Source organism: Wasmannia auropunctata, unplaced genomic scaffold, assembly GCF_000956235.1.
Source record: "Wasmannia auropunctata unplaced genomic scaffold, wasmannia.A_1.0 LD335888.1, whole genome shotgun sequence".
NCBI classification, from domain to species: Eukaryota; Metazoa; Arthropoda; class Insecta; order Hymenoptera; family Formicidae; genus Wasmannia; species Wasmannia auropunctata.
In genome coordinates, this window is record NW_012027002.1 from 1348364 (window position 1) to 1368171 (window position 19808).

At 32.9% G+C, this 19808-nt stretch overlaps 2 protein-coding genes and 1 long non-coding RNA gene across 4 annotated transcripts in view; 2 read left to right on the plus strand and 1 right to left on the minus strand.

Annotated features, from left to right (window-relative positions):
• Positions 1-602: 602 nt before the first annotated feature.
• LOC105455680 (mediator of RNA polymerase II transcription subunit 12-like) lies at positions 603-10688 on the plus strand. Its single transcript, XM_011699181.1, is given in 13 exon segments — positions 603-1575; positions 1791-2626; positions 2717-3497; positions 3788-4113; positions 4329-4860; positions 4953-5546; positions 5619-7333; positions 7656-8084; positions 8172-8652; positions 8999-9069; positions 9072-9293; positions 9595-9753; positions 9892-10688. Coding segments are annotated over 13 exon segments (6915 nt in total). The 5' UTR covers positions 603-1028; the 3' UTR covers positions 10114-10688.
• Positions 10023-17521, minus strand: LOC105455679. 2 transcript variants are annotated; one of them, XM_011699180.1, is made up of 10 exons: positions 17369-17521; positions 16174-16336; positions 14046-14575; positions 13762-13872; positions 13414-13509; positions 12928-13050; positions 12520-12749; positions 12179-12338; positions 11751-11949; positions 10023-10105 (listed from the first exon to the last, which is right to left on the minus strand). In XM_011699180.1, exons 3-9 carry the CDS (start codon positions 14557-14559, stop codon positions 11786-11788), a joined length of 1398 nt encoding a protein of 465 aa, XP_011697482.1. In that variant the 5' UTR covers positions 14560-14575; positions 16174-16336; positions 17369-17521; the 3' UTR covers positions 10023-10105; positions 11751-11785. The 2 variants fall into 2 exon arrangements, with proteins under 2 accessions (XP_011697482.1, XP_011697481.1); XM_011699179.1 differs by lacking the exon at positions 10023-10105 and having other exon boundaries at positions 11494-11949.
• A 1828-nt stretch (positions 17522-19349) lies between these two features.
• The window catches only part of LOC105455681, a 901-nt gene continuing 442 nt past the window's right edge, over positions 19350-19808 (plus strand). Inside the window, exon 1 of the long non-coding RNA XR_975144.1 lies at positions 19350-19687. This is a non-coding gene — a long non-coding RNA (uncharacterized LOC105455681). The remainder of the gene's footprint in view (positions 19688-19808) is intronic.

The window sequence follows — 19808 nt, forward strand, 5'->3', positions numbered from 1 at the left end:
CCGGGCCCACCGGGCCCATTTGCAGGCACGAAAATTTTCCCAGGGCTAGGGCTATCGGTCTTTAAGAGTGTCTCGTCGGTGATTGGTTTAAAGCTCCTAATAAATAAGAAATTATATATAATTATTTAAAACGCGTTATCTACCTTAAATATATACATATATTAATATATTTAATAAATATAATATATATATAACATAAATATAAATATAATATAATATAATATATATATATATTAATATATTTAATTTATATTTAATATATATTAATATATTTATTCATAATTCTTTTACGCGAATGATTCAGATGGTTGGAATTTTTTTTGTATATGTATGATATACACGATATACATATACATACATATTCTTCATCACTTTATGGATATAGCACGGACACGCACTATATTTTATCGACAATGTCTGATGTAGCCCTGACTCGAACCAAATCTATCCTCTCTGCCTATGATTTTATCGGCAGTGCATGAGGATTCAGCCTTATATTCAGTGGCTCCAACCAATCACATTCCACGTTCATTGAATGGCTGCAGTGCTGAGAGCATCCCTAGTAATTTCTTACTTTATGTTCAATTCAAATCTCTATCATGATCCTCGGTGGTACGTGAATTGAACGGAACGCAGGTACTCGCCACCAGCTGAGGACGGTTTGGAACAGCTGTAATTTTTCGAGTTAAGCCACATTTATATACGCGTTCACGGAAAGAAAAAGAACGGAGGAGATGAACAGTGCAATTATGTAAATCGTTTGCTCGCGCTTCTGAATTCTTCAATCATGCACCCATGTACCTCAACAATGCATCCTGCCATGGTGATGCGGTGACATTGACAGCGTCGTTGCGGCTTGGTGCAAATGTCGTTATAGTCATGGTAATGCGCATAAATATAAATAAAATCTGCGACGTCGGCAGATAGATAACGTAATTAACAGGACAGCCTCGCTGACATCGTTGGTCCAGCGATGCTCATAATCGGCATCCCTTAACGACTGCATTCCCTCGTGTCTAATTCGTACCATGATGGGAATATTGTACGAGAAAAGGCCGCTGAAGAGGCCGAGGCTAGGACCCCCGGACGTCTACCCCCAAGAACTGAAGCAGAAGGAGGACGAGCTCTCGCTTACAAATGTGAAGCACGGCTTCATGGCTACTACAACTCAGTTAACGGACGAGTCTGGAACGGGCAGAAACTATAATGTTACTGCTGCCAAGGTCGGCGCGTACTTCAACGCGATCCTCGCCAAGAAGGAGGAGCTCGCGACGATGCCCGATACCGGTAGGAAGAGGCAGCAGATCAATCCCAAGGACAATTTCTGGCCGGTAACAGCTAGGACGAAGAATGGTATTGAAGCGTGGTTCAAGGATCTCTCGGGCAGCAAGCCGTTAGTCGCTCTTGCGAAGAAGGCGCCGAACTTCAATAAAAAGGAAGAGATCTTCATGATGCTCTGCGAGTACCAAGTGCCGATGCTCAGGGCAGCTTGGTTCATCAAGCTCAGCTCTGCTTATACAGTCGCAGTCTCCGAAGCCAAAATAAAGAAGCGTCAGCTGCCTGATCCAACTACAGGTAAGCTAATTCTATATTTCATGTTACAAAACTGTCGTTGATAAAATTGAGAAAAGTATACAAAAAAATAAGTATCAAGATTCTTTTATTTGAGCTATTAACATAAGTTTAACATATTTTTATCATACTATTTTATTATATTGTTTTTTTATTATAATTAAAATCTGTACTTTTTATTTTTAAGAATATTAAAAATGTGGTTTTTATTTTGACAGAATGGACAGGCACTCTTATAAAATTTTTAAAAGATCAGTTATCTAAACTACAAGAATACTATCATATGGGTAATCATGCGGCAAATGCTATTAACAGTAATAGTACGACAAGTTCCTGCAACAGTAATGGGACTACTGGCACAAGCAACAGTAGCAACAGCAGCAGCAACAATAACAGTGTTACTGCCACTACTACTATTACTACTACTGCTACTACTACTACTACAACTACTACTACTACTACTACTACAACTACTACAACTACTAGTAATAATAATAACAATAATAGTAATAATAGTGCGAGCAATAACACGAGCAACGGCTCTGTCAATAATCAACCACCTACGCCTACTTCGAGTAGTCAATCTGCGACAGGCAGTACAATGAATGAGGAGCATAAATTGGCGCTTAAGCAATGGCATTACTGTGTGCAATTGGCTAAATATATGTTTGAAGAAGGCTTGCTGGACAGACAAGAGTTGCTACAATGGATTCTAGAATTGTTGGATAAGATTAGATCCTCTCCCTCGGAAGATGGCATATTGAAGCTTCTGTTGCCATTAGCTCTGCAATATTTAGAAGAATTCATACAATCTGAATTACTAGCCAGACGATTGGCATATTTATGCTGTCGCAAATTGGCACACATGTGTAATAACGTTGAGGGCAGCAACAATCCGCAGAGTCCGTCCATTACTAAGAACGAAGTTAATGGTAGCAAGGACACTACTGCTGCTGTCCAAGGGCAATTAAATCTCTTGACAGTTGCTTTTAATGATTATTTAACTTGTGCACATCACAGAGATGTAATTTACAGTTTAGCTACTATAATACAGGTATGAAATAGTCATATCATTCTTTGTGTATGCTGTTATTATATTGTCTGTGAGAATTTATTAACAGCATTAATTTATTGAATTTTTTAGGTTATAACATTAGAGTGTCCCACGGCATTGGTCTGGAACAGCGTTGGTGAGGGTAAAGCTCCATCAGTCTTGAATGGATCACCTTTGGATTACTTACCGTGTCCTCCTGGAGCCTTGCCGTGCCCACCCGCGAGTTCTGGCAATCCTACAATGAAACAGCTGAGAGTCGCGCAAGAAAATATAAGAGCTCGATCTCAGGCAGCGGAAGGTAGATGGTCGTGCGACAAGTGGCAGCAAAGCAGCGCTGGAACGACGACGACCAAAGTGCTAGCCGCATTGGACGCCCTTGACCGGCACAGTTTCGATAAGATGGACGCTTCCAATTCGCTCGACACCCTGTATGCAAAAATCTTTACACCACCACCGAAAGATAATTCCAGCGAACGTGACACCAAAACGGAATATAATCCACAACAGGATTCGGCGGTAGTTGAGATTCTGTGCGAATGGGCTGTGAGTGCCGAACGTTGGGGGGAACACAGGGCGATGGCGGTTGCTAAACTTCTCGAAAAGAGACAGAGTGAAGCCACTGGCGAGACGAACGATAACGATGATAAGGACAGTACGTGTAGTAACGGAAGTCCGCCTGTGCTTCCGATCTTTCAACCGCTGCTTATGAAATTCTTAGATGTGGACGCACCGGTACTCGATAACACTTCGACTCAATCTAAGGCTCAATTTACAAACTTAGTTCATCTGTTCTCAGAATTGATAAGGCATGATGTTTTCTCACATGATGCATATATGTGCACTCTCATCTCAAGGGGTGATCTTATACAAGGTAGATATTCACTTATTTAAAAATTATTTAATTATTTTAATCACTTGTAAAATAAATAATTGTAACTGAATCGTATGGATTTATTTTTCAAAATTAAAGGATGTATCGCATATTCTAAATATATTTAATATAATAATTTAATTGACGCTACAATATATTAATATGTTGAAAGTAAATCACAGAGACGAAACGATTAACAATAAATGATTTGTTTTCTATATTGATTAAAATATTATAAAAATTGTAATCAGTTTCTCTAACTAATTATGAAATTATTTTATTTTAATTAGGTCCGGTAGCTAGCAAACCCGGAACACCAAGTAACAGAGAACCAATCGATGAAGATAGTCTCTTCCCGGGTATAGATTTGAAGCCGACTAAATTGGAAGTGTCAGATCATGGGCGTACCATGGATTATGATGATAGTAAAATTGATGACGATTTGGATAAGTTATTGCAGCACATTAAAGAAGATCAACAAAATAGCATGGATGCACCGGATAGTCCCAAAGAGGATGCATTGACTGGTCATGGAGGTCATGAAAGTCTCGATTCAAAAATGCCATCGAGTCATAGCAGACATTTATTGTACACTACTCATTTTCCGCTACCACAAGTAATTTTTTAATTATATCTTTCTATAAAATGATTTAAACGAATTCTAAGTGGTATTCATATACCTATATCTTTAACACTATAACACTTTTGACATAAATTATTTTATAAATTTGTTGAAATCATTAAATGTAAATTATTTACATTTTTCAATATTAATATTGTTAAATTTTTCTGCACATAAACATTATTTGATCTACTGATATATGTTTACAGGACGAGACATGCAGTCAGCATGATTGTAATCAGCGACACGTATTACTTTATGGCGTTGGACGTATCAGAGATGAGGCCAGACATGTTGTTAAAAAAATGACGAAAGAAGTGTGTAAATTATTTGGGAAGAAATTCAGTATTGATGTTGCCGAAGGGGGCAAAGTGAAGAAACATTCTCGAAGTGAATTTAATTTTGAAGCTGTCACTATGAAATTCCAAAATCTAAGTTATTTCGATCAACACGTTGTAACATGGCAATGTGCAACGCAAGTTATAGAAATGTTGAATACATTTGCACTAGCTGGTTCGTCTTATTTACCAGTTCACGAGCATGTAGCCTTCCTCTTCGATCTGATGGAACTAGCATTAAACATATATGGCCTAATTGACGTTTGCATACAAATCCTGAAAGAGCTACCAGAGGTGGAGGCACAATTGACAGCTAGAAACAGTCAGTTAGTTCGAAGTTATACCACAAATCTGAGTTTATATGTAGTCGGCGTATTAAGAAGATATCACTGTTGTTTATTATGTAAGTATAAATTGTAATTTCATACATGTGTATGCATACATATATTTAAAGAGTTTACACATACATTACACATAAAAATGATTGTGTTACAGTGTCTCCCGAGCAGACGACAGCGGTATTTGATTTACTCTGCAAAGTAGTGAAACATGTGTCAAATCCGAGCGACTGTAGCTCCGCCGAACGATGCGTACTAGCGCATTTATACGACTTATATTCAACGTGTTCTCTTTTGAAGACGAAATCACACGGGGTGGAGGCGTTTAGTAATGCATATCCGAAAATTCGAGCTGCTCTCTACAGCACATTGCAGCCAACGCCGTCGAGTCACGTTTACAATTCGCAATTTATGGTGGATGTGTTTACCAGTCCACGGAGAGGCGGAAAAATTGAACCGCAATGGGCGAGGCAGTTAAATGAGACGCCGGCCAATCGATATAGTTTTGTTTGCAACGCGATTGTGGCGGTTTGCAGCGAAACGGATAACGATAAACTGAACGATATTGCTATAACTTGCGCGGAATTAACTGCTTGTTGCAATGCTCTCAATGCCGAGTGGTTGGGAGTACTTATGGCGCTTTGTTGTTCCTCCAATAGTTCCGCTTTCTACATCGACGTGTTAAATCAAGTTGATGTACAAGACTTAAGTATACACAATTCTCTTGCTATATTCACATCGATTTTGATTGGTAAGTAGGATACCTTTTGCATTTATTAGATGTCATATTTGTTAATTTATTAACAGCTTATTTTGTTTACAGCAAGGCATTGTTTCTCTTTGGAAGATTTTGTTGTGCATATAGCACTACCATCGTTGGTGAAAACTTGTAACGATGGTCGCGGGGACATTGATATCGAAGTTGAAGCAGGTGCACGTTTAACTTGTCACTTATTACTGCGACTCTTCAAAACCGTCGAATGCCCGCAGCCGGCTTTGTATTCGGTCAGTACGAGTCCTCATCCGCTTCCCAGTGGAAATTCAAGGGGTTACAGCATAAAATTGAGTTGCGATAGGCACTTATTGGCAGCTGCACACAATAATATAAGAGTAGGACCAGTACTCGCGGTGCTGAAGGCTATATTAGTTGTGGGGGATGCTACCGCCACTAAACAACCCCCGAAGAAAGTCGATATACCCCTGAGCCATTCCAGTAAAGGCGGTGGCCCGGCCAGTGTTGGAGTCGGAGTTGGAGTGAGCAGTAGCGGGCCTGGTGAACTGTCAATCAGCCATATTTTGGGAACTAGCGATATTTTAGGAGGCGGCGATGATCTTGGCCTCGACCTGGCCATGTCTTCATCCAGTAGTAGCGCCGGCATGACGACGGAAAATGTCAAGGGATTTTCTGATTTTGCTCATCACGTTTTACGTCAGATCTGCAGCCAGGAATGGGTATTGGAGAGATGCTTACAAAATCCGGAAGAGCTTTGTCATCAGGACATGCTGTTGGATAATATGCTGACGCCACGACAAGCCCAAAAATTATTACACATGATCTGCTATCCTGAAACACCAACCGAAGCTTTTATCGATCAGAAGACGCATATTACGAATATTTTGGAAAATCTGGAACAATGGAGTCTAAGAATGTCCTGGTTAGATTTACAGCTTATGTACAAGCAATTCTCGCCAGGCTCCAGTGAACTTTCTCAATGGTTGGACACAGTTGCAAAAGCTGCAATAGACGTTTTTCAGTTGAACAATACGTTGAGTAATAAACCTGACAAAAGGTCAGGCTCTATATGGCTAGTCGCTCCGTTAGTTTCCAAATTGCCGAGTGCGGTGCAAGGCAGAGTTTTAAAAGTGGCGGGGCAGGTATTAGAATCGGGCAATTGGTCGAAAACAGCAGGCCGCGAGAGAGGTAGATCCAAATCGCCTTCACTGTTCAATCACCAACCATTTCTGTCGCTTGTGTTGACATGCTTGAAAGGTCAGGATGATCAAAGAGAGGGTTTACTCACATCCCTACATTCGCAACTTTCACAATTTTTAAATACCAGTAAAGAGGAGAAGCACATCGGCTCCGAAGATCCTAAAACTAGGGAAGTATTACAGGACGCGTTGCAGTTAAGATTCAGTCTTGTCGGTGGTGTGTTCGACACGATACAAAGGAATACGACTGCCACGACGGATTGGGCGATTCTGCTAGTTCAATTGGTCAGCTACGGTGTTATAGACTTGAATAATAATGCAGAATTATTTACAACCGTTATAGATATGCTAGCAACGCTAATCCACTCCACATTAGTATCAGATTCGCAGTCCGAGAAAGACGAAAACAAGAAACACTACCAAAATCTAATGAAAAAATTGAAAAAAGAGCTAGGCGATAGAAATTCTTCGAGCATTCGCTTTGTAAGGCAACTTCTGCCGTTACCGAAGTTGACTATGGAAGTTATTACATGCGAACCCGTTGGATGTTTGACTGACACCAAAGGCAACAAAATTGCTGGATTCGACAGCATCGACAAGAAACAGGTACATTTAGATTCTTGGTTTTTTTTTAGAAGTATTTTTTTTCTACTTATAGGAATTTCTTTTTATTATTGCAAAAGGACAATGTTAAAAAAAATATTATTTATATAAAAACGAAGCACAAAGAACAATTATTAATAATACTTTATGAGAATTTACATAAAAATTACACAAATTTACACAAAAAAAGAGAGTGTAATTTACTTTTTCTTTTTTACATCTTTTTATATTAGCATATTGAATCAATAAGATCATTAAAACATGTTTCTTGATATCTGACATAAATATGCAACATGCAAAGTGTATAATGTGTACTTAAAATTAGGGACTGCAAGTGTGCGACTCTCAAAGGGTGTCGGCATGGGAACTCTTGGAAGGTCATAAAAATCCTGCTCCGCTTTCCTGGGCTTGGTTCAGAGCTGTCCGATTGGAACGCAAACCGCTGACATATCAAAATGCGCACAAACTGTTGCGTTATCACACGCACAGTCAAAATCGTCCAGCCAGCCATTATTTGGATCCACCTCCATTACCGCCGGAAGATCTGGAGCCGGACAAGAAAGAATCGGAACCAGGCAAAGCGGACACTCCAATGAGCATCGATTCACCAGGTCGAGTCGGCGGCAGTATCGGTAACACCGGTGTTGGTAATGCAAATACTAATGGCAAAGGAAAAGCTATGAAAAATAAAAGGCATAACAGACGAGCGAAAGGCGCCGCTACGCCTACAACACCTATCTCGCAGCAAATGCAGGTGAGTTTAATCTACTGCGTAATAATCTACTATGAAAAAACAAAGAGTTATCATTATTATGTTTTTCTTTTTATTTTTTAATTATAGCAACCACCATCTCAATTGCAACAAATGGCATTCAATAATCAACAAGCTCCTGTTGCGCAACAGCCTGGAATGTTTACTGGGCAACCCCCACAACCTCAGCAGCAATGGTACAGTAATCAGCAAACTCACACACCGCAGCAGCAGTACGGATACAGTCAACAATTGCCGCCTGCACCGGTCGGTGGACCGCGCTACGAGAGACCGGGGATGAATAATCAGTCCAAACAGGCTCTGTCGAATATGTTACGTTTACGATTACCGTCCAATCAATTCATGGGCTCGCAACAACAGCCACCAAACGCCACGCCGGTTGCCGGACCAGGCGCGTTCCAAGGAATGCAGAGGCAGTTCATCAGGCAACAATTGAGAGCGCAGCATGGAGCACCCGGTATAAATCCACAACAAGGCATGTTTGCGGCACAGCAACAGCAGCAGCAGCAACAACAGCAACAGCAAGGGATATATGCTGGACTTCAACAAGGTACAAATTTAAAATAAGATATCTCATGATATTATCAAGAATTGTATTTAGTAGAAAGAAATAGTGTCGTGATTGTTATTTATTTTTTTTTTCAAATTTCTTTTAGTAATCTTTTATTTTTAATAGTCTTACTAAATTATTAGATTAATTTTTTAACGTTTTTTAAAATTACTTTATAATAAACATGATTAATAAACATGTTGCGAAATATTAAGTAAGCATGATTTGATATAAAAACAATACAATAATGATCATGTGTTAAATACTAATGTTTTTTATCGAATGCAATCAATGTCCGGCAAAACAGCAGTTTTGTTTGGGTGTTTGAATTTATTTTTCACTGCAGGTATGAATCAAAATTATGCGGGATATGGAGGACAACAAATGATACAGCAGCAACAGCAGCAGCAGCAACAGAGACGCCGCAGCAAACACAGCAGCAGCAGCAGCAGCAGCAGCAGCAGCAGCAGCAGCAGCAGCAGTTGCTTCAACAACAGCAGCAGCAGCAACAAGGCATCTTGAACCAACAACAAAATATGATGTTCCCTAATCAACAGCAAATGATGGGTCCGCAAAGGGGACAGGAGTATATGCCGCAACAAAGAATGCAGCCTGGCGCTGCGAGGCCGCCATATTTACAGGTGTGTTGAAGTATATGTTCTTAATATCTAATGTTATATATATAATGAAATTATAATGAAATAAAATAATTAATTCAAATTGTGGTTCAACTCTATGCATTTGCAATCTTCAACAAATGTACAATACATTATACAAGTAGACCATATTTGAGCTGATATGTTTATTTAACTGGCTAATGATACTTTTTATATAAGTTTAATACTATAGCAACATTATTTTTAGCATATATAAGCATAATAATTGCAAGATTAATTTTGTAAGATTTAATGAATGTACTAAAAATCTGTTTTGTTCATTTAGGCGCCAAATGTAACAATGAACGCAATGGGACCACTGGGAGGAGGTGTTCAGAATCAACCTGCTCCTCCGTACCGACAATCCGCTGGAAAACCAGGTGCAGTAGGCGTGGCAGGAGTAGGTACAGCCAATGTCAGCTTGCAGCAAAATCAGTTCCAACAGGTATATTCTTATTATATATATATATGTTTATATTATAGATATTGTAATATCTATAATAAATTGTATATATATTGCAGAAGCGCGATATCTGTAAAGAATTTGTGGAGTATCGTTATTAATTATCTTTATTTTTATTAGCAACAAGCGATAAATCAGCGTATGAGGCAACAGATGATAGCTATGCAACAGCAGCAACAACAAGCACAGCAGCAGCAGCAGCAGGCTGCTCAACAGCAGCAACAGCAGCAACAAGGTGCTGCTGGTGGCCAGCAACCAACGCCTCAACTTGTGACGCACTTACAGAGGCACTTGAGTCAACCACCACAACATTCCTACCAGCATCAACCACCACCTTATTAAAACAGAAAAATTGGATTTATTTAATATTCGCTCAGACACATTATTGCAACATAGAAATGAAAACATATTTATTGAATTCCAAACTTTATGCTGTTGAATAAGTAAAGTCAGAAACACAGACTTTTACACAATGTTGCATAAGTCATAAAGCATAAGAGAATCAATCAATCTGAGACCCATTTTGATTAATTTAATTGACGATTAGTTCATTGGAATTGATTAATAGCATTTCGCTTAACGACAGATGCGATTTGATTGGATCTGTTGTTAAGCAAAATTCATTAATCAAAACTAATCGGAATTGATCCAAGTGATTTTCAAAGTATAAAATGAAGGATTCTCTGTTTGGTTGATTCTCTTATGTCTTATGTTATGCAACATTATGCAAAAGTCTGTGCAACCCTAAATAAGATTTACAACAGAACAAAAGTTCTCAAGAAAGATTTTTTATTCTATAATTTTTTATCAGTCAATATTTTATATATTTGACTAGGTACTACTATATTTCTGGATACAATGAACATAAGAAAATTGTGATCTAATTTTCACATTAAATTGAGTGTCATGATTTTTACTAATTAGATGTTTTAGTAATTGTAATTGCGACATATCGACAACACTTTAGTTCATCAGGCACAAAAAAAGAGAATGCTTTACAATATAGATTTTTTATGTCAAGAATCAAGTTTTAATGATCTTATTGATTCAATATGCGAATATAAAAAGATGTAAAAAAGAAAAAGTAAATTATAACACTTTTTTTTAAATGTAAATTCTCATAAAGTATTATTAATAATTGTTCTTTGTGCTTTGTTTTTGTATAAATAATATTTGTAATATATTTGATAACATAAAACAATCGAAGTAAAAGGAAGATTATTTCTAAGTTTATTCTTTCAGATAAAGAAGGAGATATTTTCTAGTGTTGAAGTGTTGTCTTATAAAGATATGTTCATTGCCACAAATTATTCACGCAGCGAATTACAAATATTGTAGCGATACTAACAAAACGAAGCACAGGAATGTAATCTATTACTTTTTATTAAGTAGTCTCTAAAGTATTAACGATAATGACGGATATATAATATATAGTATATGTATAAGTTCAGGCATACTATAATTTATATTATAAAGTAAATTTATTGTGTTATTGTTATCTGACTATTTAAACGGTATTTATATATACATATATATATATATACACACATCATATTTTTTACATAGAATTATATATTAACATTGATCATGTACATTAGAAGTAAAAATAAATGTATTTAATAAATGCATTCAATAATAATTATAAAATATGACTTATAGAAATCATATAGATTTGAACAAACTGCGTGGAGGAAGGGGATAAAATAAAAATAAATGATCAAGTTTCGAATTTAATTTCTAGCATGTGTTTTGATGTTTTTTTTTTTATTATTTTCAATCATCGAAAACACATGAATGATTATCACATTTATTTTATACACGACTTCTAACATACATATTAAAATATTTTTATTTTATTTATATATAATAAATTTATAAAAATTATTTGTAAATAATACTTTACGTTATAAACAATAATACTGTTGCAATTCTCTCATATGATTAACATTAGTCTAAAAATTATTAAGCAGGATGTCGACCTTTGTTGAGAAAAATACAGGCACAGGAATTGTGATTAATGACTGTCGTCTGGTTCTTCGTTGTTTCGAACCTCATCTTCATTTTGTCTTTTTTTTTCTCTCTCTCGATCCATGCGTTCTTTAGCATGTGCCAACCAAATTTTTATAGGATTACTAATCTGTTCATCCTTTACAAATTCGTGTGCATTTCTTATCACACCTGCAAAAACAACAAAATTTTTAAATGTCTTCCTTACTTCTTAGTTAAAATATCTTTATTTTTGAACAAGTAATATTACATGATTTAAATTAATAAGTATATAACACTTTTATGATTAAATATGATTAATAAATAAATGGCACAAACATATTTTTCAAATTTGGAAAGAAATTTAGCATTTAATAATATTAATAAAAAACAAGAAAAATTTATTTAATATTTAACTTACTTAAAATAACTTTGCACAAGCTCAATTTAGAAAAATGTTCTTTTCCTTTGGCACCATGCCAACTAAACAGCACTGCAACTTCATTAGATAGAATTTGTTTCATTAAACATAAACAGGACTGCTTCACGTCATGTCTTGTTAATCTTTGCAATTGCTTAATCTGAAATAATTAAAAAATATTAATATTTATGTTCTAAATATGAGCAATCAAAAGCTGTTAAATTAAAGACGTCACTGAGACGTCCCTAATTAATGTGTCAATTTAAGATCTGCAATTCTTGAACTGCACTACTTGTCCTTTTAAAAAAAAATTTTTTAAATATAGAAGTAGTTGTACTTACCATTTCATTCCGATAATGTTCATTATCAAGCTTATTTTCCATAATTTGTAAATCATCTCTGTTTCTCAAAGGTAAATCTTGGAAAACATCTATCTTCTGCTCTTCTTCTATCTGTACTGATGTCGCATGAGATATCTTATTCAAAATCTGTTTTTGCTGTTTTGCGATATAATTTATTTTAATTTCCAGATGTTGGAATTTTTTAAGAACATAGCGTTCGAAATCAGATCCTACAACAAATTCAATAAATACACATATTTCTAAAGTTGTATGATAAAAACATAAATAAAATTAGCAATGTTGTTTTATATTGTTATATTAAAACATAATTTTAATCACTTTTCTCGATTTTATAATTCTAAACTTTCCGTTCTAAAAAGCATTGTTTATAATTATTTGCATACTAACTTCCTTCATAATTTATAGTCCGACCTATTAATCTTACTTGGGAAGGAGGAATATTTTCATCATTAGCAATAAAACGTTCATCAATGTTCAGTGGATCGGCTTGGTTTTCAGTGGAGTTTACATCTAAAAATAATAAGAAAAACAATGCCATCAATAATATTTCAAAACAATTTTCACAAATTAATGTGTTTATAATGCATTGTAAATCGAAAAGTTATAAAAAATATATTACCACTTATTCTTTAAATAAAATTTCAATTTTATGCATCCTGCATATTCAATATTGATTTAATTTACTACATTGAAAGTGTTGTAATACAGAATATGTTACATAATAAATTATATTTTTTAATATAATTAAGTAAAATAAAATGTAATAATACAAATCATAAAATAAAGCAATACAAAACTTATATATTATTTTATAATTGGATCGATCTTGTGTAATTGTCATGTATTTATAATAGAAAATAAGTTTTTACTCACCTAAATCACCCTCTTCTATTGCACCACAGAAATTGTAAGATCCAGTAACGTCATCTCGTGATGTCTTTGTATCGATTATTTCAGCATTCTCCAGGACTGTAATTATAAAGCTTTTTGTGATATTTCGTTTCGTGATGAATCGTTTTAAACCCTTATTTACTCTGTTAATCAGAGTTGAGCATTATTCAAAAAACTGGTTAGTAAGATTATTATTAATTGATTTACATTTACAATTATGTAATAAAAATAAAATATATACTACGATAAAATACGAATCAATATATATCTTACGATTACGTCTACATGCATACATACGTACATTCATGCACACTTTATTTTTATACTAACCTCGGTTATCTAAATCCAAACTAATTGAATGACTGGTAAAACTTTGTGAGACTATATTTTTAGTATTCAGACATTTAGTCTTCATAGTGGTACCTTGTGGTGATTGTGAATCTGAATGTAATAAACATATATTACTATTTACATAAAATTTTAATTTAATGTATCTTACATATCCAATATTAATTTAATTTGTCATATAAAACGTGTGAGAGTAGAGAGAGAGAGAGAGAGAGAGAGAGAGAGAGAATATATGTCACATAATAAATTTAATTAAAATCCTAAACCTGGTATAACTGTACGGATGTCTTGACGTCTGGGTGTTTTTAAAAACGTTCGTGCATCCAAAGAGAATGTAGAAAAGCAACGATGATGCTTCCGTAACAGTAACAGCAACGCTTTTAAAGGAGTATGTGTTATTTGATGCTCTACAGCCCAAAATGTAATTTCATCTTGAAAATCGTTTACATGTTCAGATGCCACATTTAATTCATCGTTCAATTCATTACGAGAAACGTTAAAAGATGATTGTAATGATTCCGACTCGTTGTCACATTGACTATTTTCATATTGTACAAAGTCGACATCGTCAAAGTCCATTTTCTCAATATCTATTGTAGAATCAATTCTGTCATTATTTCTATCATTAATCACATTTGCTGTGCATGTACTGTCATTACGCGACAACGAAGTATTCTGAAATATTTTTGCAGATATAATATCCGCCTCTTGTGCTGCTAATCTTCTAAGATGTCGCTTGGATACATATAAGATATCTTTTCTTTGACGTTTTCGGTCCATATCAAATGTTATATCTCTACGAAAAGATTTATGACAGATTAAATAATATTATATTATGTACTAGGATTGCCACAGAAAATAAAATCTTTTCCAGATGACAGCAGACAACTTTTTATGATCAATATGTAATCTTAAACCTCAACGTTTAGGAGCAGAAATCGCAGGAAAAGTAGCACATATTATTAAAAGCAACACAATGCAGAAAAAATTTTTTCAATATTATATAATACATATGTACGCAGAAGATGAAAGCAAGTTTAAAATAATGGAAATAATCGTCGATCGGAATTTTAAGAGTAAAGTTAAAATTTCAGGTCCTTTTTTTATCTTTCCATAATTTTTCCAGGTTTTCCTTGAGCAATTTAAATTTTCACTTTTCCCGATTCTCCTGCTTTTATAGATCTGTGGCAACCCTGATTATACTTGTAATATTATTTGCAAATTAAATCGATAACAGTGTATAACTGAATATGAAACATAAAATATAATATGAAGCATTCATTTTTTTTAAATCTCAACTAAATTTTAAGCATAAAAGATCGAGATAAATCAATTTGTTTAACAAAAATTATAGTTGGATGTACAAATTATTCTTTCATAAATCAAACTTAAAATAAAAATATGTATCAAAGATTAATAGTGTAATATAATATAATGTAATTGTATGCACTTTAAACGTATAGTAAAAAGTAAAAAAAAAGTTAAATAGCGTGCGAATTTTTTATAAGAGTTTATTATAAATCATGAGATTAAACTGAATACTTTAAGAGTATATAAGTGAAAAAATTTTTTAAATTATTTTTTATATTTCTAATACAAATTTTATTTCTTATTATTACACAAAATTATTACATTAAATACTTTTAATAGATCATTTTCATACGCAATACATAAATCCTTTACTTACGCCTAAAATAATAATTAAAAAACTCAAAAATTATAAAACAGGACATTTTTTTAAATAAAAGAGATGAATGTTAAAAAAACAAGTGTTTTAAGAAATTCAATTTACAATGCAAAATTACATATTTCATATTATAATCTATATTGTCATACAATTATATGTAATAAATAATAAATATGTACTGATATTTTATATATATATTGGTCCACTGTGTGAAATAATAGTTGAAAATCAATCAATTTGTAGGAACGATTATTTTGAAATAATACAAATCGATTAAAAAGGGCTACTATGAATTATCAGAACTAGTTGCACAAAATTATGATATCATTTTATTCATTCCGTTGAATTTTTACACAACAAATCCTGCGTGACTCACAGTAGCCCTTTTAATCGATTTGTATTATTTTAAAATTAAGAGATATTTTAAATTGTAATTTTGTTCGATTATTTTAATGTCACTCCTCAATAGTAATTATTCTGCATACAATAGATTATAATTTAAAGTGTGCTATAGCTAAAAATTCTATTACATGAAAATATTAAAAATTGTTTACTAAAAACATCAACATACATATGATAATATTTTCCAACAATAAGAAATCAATTTATACCTGATAATTATAATACATTATACTGAAATTTTATAACAGAATATATTTCTGTGTAAAGTCATATAGAATGGAATGCTGAATAATTTTCATACATACCTTGTAAACACAACTGTTGCAACAAATCACTAATTATTATTATTAGTGTATAAGCACGTGCGTGATCCGGAATATAACGTAGAAAATGATCAGTCTGTAGCCCCAAGTAAACCACTAGTCCATATATTCTAGTTTATTTGATAAACTGGCAAAGCTAATAATCCTGTGAATTAAAATAAATTTTATATGTAATTATAGTCTTGAAACATTAAGTACATTTCTTTTTCTGTGTGTAATTTTACTTGTAATTAATTGTAAGAATCACTATTATAATAAGTTATTTTGTAATTTATTACAAAATGTCCTATTATAATGGTAATTCTTGTTATATTTTTTATACATATCTTTTGAATACAACTGTTCAACTGAACAAATCACTTCTATAGGGGTATGTACACAAGTGTACACACGCCTATAGAATTGTACTGTATAATAGCCTCCCTTAAAATTGTGTTCTTTTTCAATTTATTTCTTACATTGTGCAAAAACTAGCAAACCATTGCATAGTAAATGGAGAAAACGAGAAATAGAATGTTTTAAAAATAAATTTTTCAATCTAATATTTTGTATAAACAAACAGATTTTTATAAATGTACCCCAGATAGCATGCACACAGCCCAAAAGAATTTATTAGTATATTCAGTTTTATGTCATCAATTCTGAATTCATTTTCAAGTGTAAAAAGAATCCCTTTTAGAAAAATAATTCTTTTTGCGTCAGAAAATGAATTCAGAATTGGTGACATGTAACTGAGTTCTTTTTTCACTCTCTGTGTTATCTGGGATGTTAATAGCTCTATACATTGTAAATCTGTTCTTCTGTAAGAAGAAATAAAATAATTTTATATATATATATATATATATATATATATATATATAATTATTTTGCATACAGTTCGAGGTTAGATTATCCTTAGATTTAGGTAGCAAAATCTATATAGTATAAATGTAAAGCATTAAATAATAAAAATATACAAAAGCAACTCTATATATATATATATATATATATATACATACATGTGTTTTATATATATATATATATATATATATATATATAATATACATATATATTATATAAAATTATCTGATTTTCTTTAATGTAGATGAAAAATATTATAAAAATTAAACATAGAAATATTTTCTACATTTTTGTGTATCATTTTATATAAGTTAGTTTAAGTAAGGAAGAGGATTACCTTGGATGAAACTTTCTTTTACAATCTACACGTTACGTCGTATGGCCATAACCAACAAGAAATGCGTGCGCATCACTTTCGTATGTTGAGTTGATTCTGAGATTGTACGCGCGTGAAGGAAAACGGAATGATACTGTACCGACTGTACAATATCGATATTACTGTATTGACCTCAGTACGTTACAGATATAATTATATATTTAAAAACGTTTATGTAAAAAAAAACTACCATTTAAGTAAGAAAAACATTCTTAATCTTAATCTTGTAGTTAAATTAATGTTCAAAATACATCAAGAATCATCAGCATTCTAAAGATGTCGTGGTATCTTTATAGCCTGTTCCTAGATATACATTTTGAACATTTCTACTGTGGGTATATAGAGACTGCTTTATGATTTAATTCTTTTATATTGTATATATTATACAATTTACAATAGTCTACATAATTTACAAGTCTAGATTGCTACGTAGCAAAAAGACCATGTAAACATCATGTAGATTTTCACGTAAATAGATCCGTGTAGACGTAATCTTGAAATATACCGCACAACCCTGCCAATTATAATAGTGAATATGATCTAATTATTGGACAAAACGATACAAATTTTAAATATTTAACTTTTGATGTTGATATTATAAGCTTTTGAACAGGAGGTCGACGGGATAAAAAAACCGGGATATTCCTTATAAAAATTTAATACTGAAGAATCAAATAATTACTTACTTTAAGTATTGAAAGTACTAACAAAAGCAGTGCTTTTAATACTCAAATAAATATAATTATTTGGCTTTTTATTAAATTTGTGTAAAAGATACATGGCCACTTTCAATGAAAATCATCTACGGAGATACCATTACTCGATAATCGCTTTATCCCTATAGATAATAGTTTTATTTACCCATATATAGATTTATGGTTTTTTAATAGTTCTTTATCTGCAATGATGATAATATCGTGAAAGTTATGTTTCGAATTATCGAGCGAATAACAGTTTTGGTTGTTATTTTCATATCTTTACAAAAGGTGGCGATAGCGTTAGCTTTTCTACTACGCACACAATGTATAACAATCGTACATACATATACATATAATATATAATAATCGATTGAATTTATACTTTACACTTTAGAGATAATCCTATTTAACTATTATAAATGAGATGAGTTATTGTATAATATTATCACTTATTTGTGTAAAGACATCATATTGATGATGTATGCATGCGCATAATTTCTATAATATTTATTAGAATAAAATTATTGCACAATTAGGACGTGTATTCAGAATATTTAAAAAGTGGATAATATATAGCAGAATCATCATTACTTATTTGATATGATATATACCTTATTTACGATGAGGAAACAAACATATTTTATTATTTTGTATAAAATTAAATTGAATTCTAAAAATATGAATTATTAACAGGACATATTCGATTAATCTGCAGTAAATTTTTTACTCGAAACAACAAATTTTTAGACTCGGATGTCTACAAAGTTGCATAATATCTGTTTAAAAATTAATAGAGAAATAATTTTGGCGATTAATACGATAAATATTAAATTAATAATGTAACATTGTTTTTTAATTTATTTAATAGACTCTATTAATAATAACTTGCTTTTAATTAATAGACTTAATTTAATTTTAATAAATTGATTAAAATATTTGAAGAGCAATTTAACAATATATTGGATTTAACATTTACAATGCAATATTATTTATTTCTTTCAAAATTTCTCTAATTAATGATTTATTAGTATTTAATTTTTTATTAAACAGCTCTCTTTTATCTCCACAGCTTTCTAACAATTTAATGTAAATAAAATAGCAATAACAAAGAACCAATCTCAAATCTTAAAAGCTATTCCATAGCTATAATCATAATTTACTATTTTTGGAATACGTATAAATTATAAAAGATTGCGAAGCAATCTCTCGAATAAAAATATCTGATATTTATACGTACATGCCATAGTGTTTTCAATAACTGCTTCACAAGCACAATTTCGTATAAGTATTTCCCAATTTTTTTCCCGTATGAAGGGGCAGTTTAGATCCTCTATTAAATTATGAAAGATACTCTTTCCAATTTTTCCCAATGTTTTCACCAATGTTTCAATATTTTACGTATCGAATAAAGGCGATACCGTTAAAAGGCGGACTTAGGTTGCGGTACCTTCGTTTTAGTTACCCATGGCGAAATAAGCGCAAGCCTTTATGCCAAAAACCGTGAACGGCAATCCTGTAAATGCGATTGGCCGTTGATGCCAGCCCGACCTAGATGGTATCTGATTGGAGCTCGTAGCTCTCGGTTTCTGTAGAGTCCTAGATTATCAGAGAAGCGCGACCGGTGTTACGAGTCCTGATTGGACACGCAAATGGCCAATCATAAGATTGATTTATCGCTATTATAAATGGCTGACGAATAAATC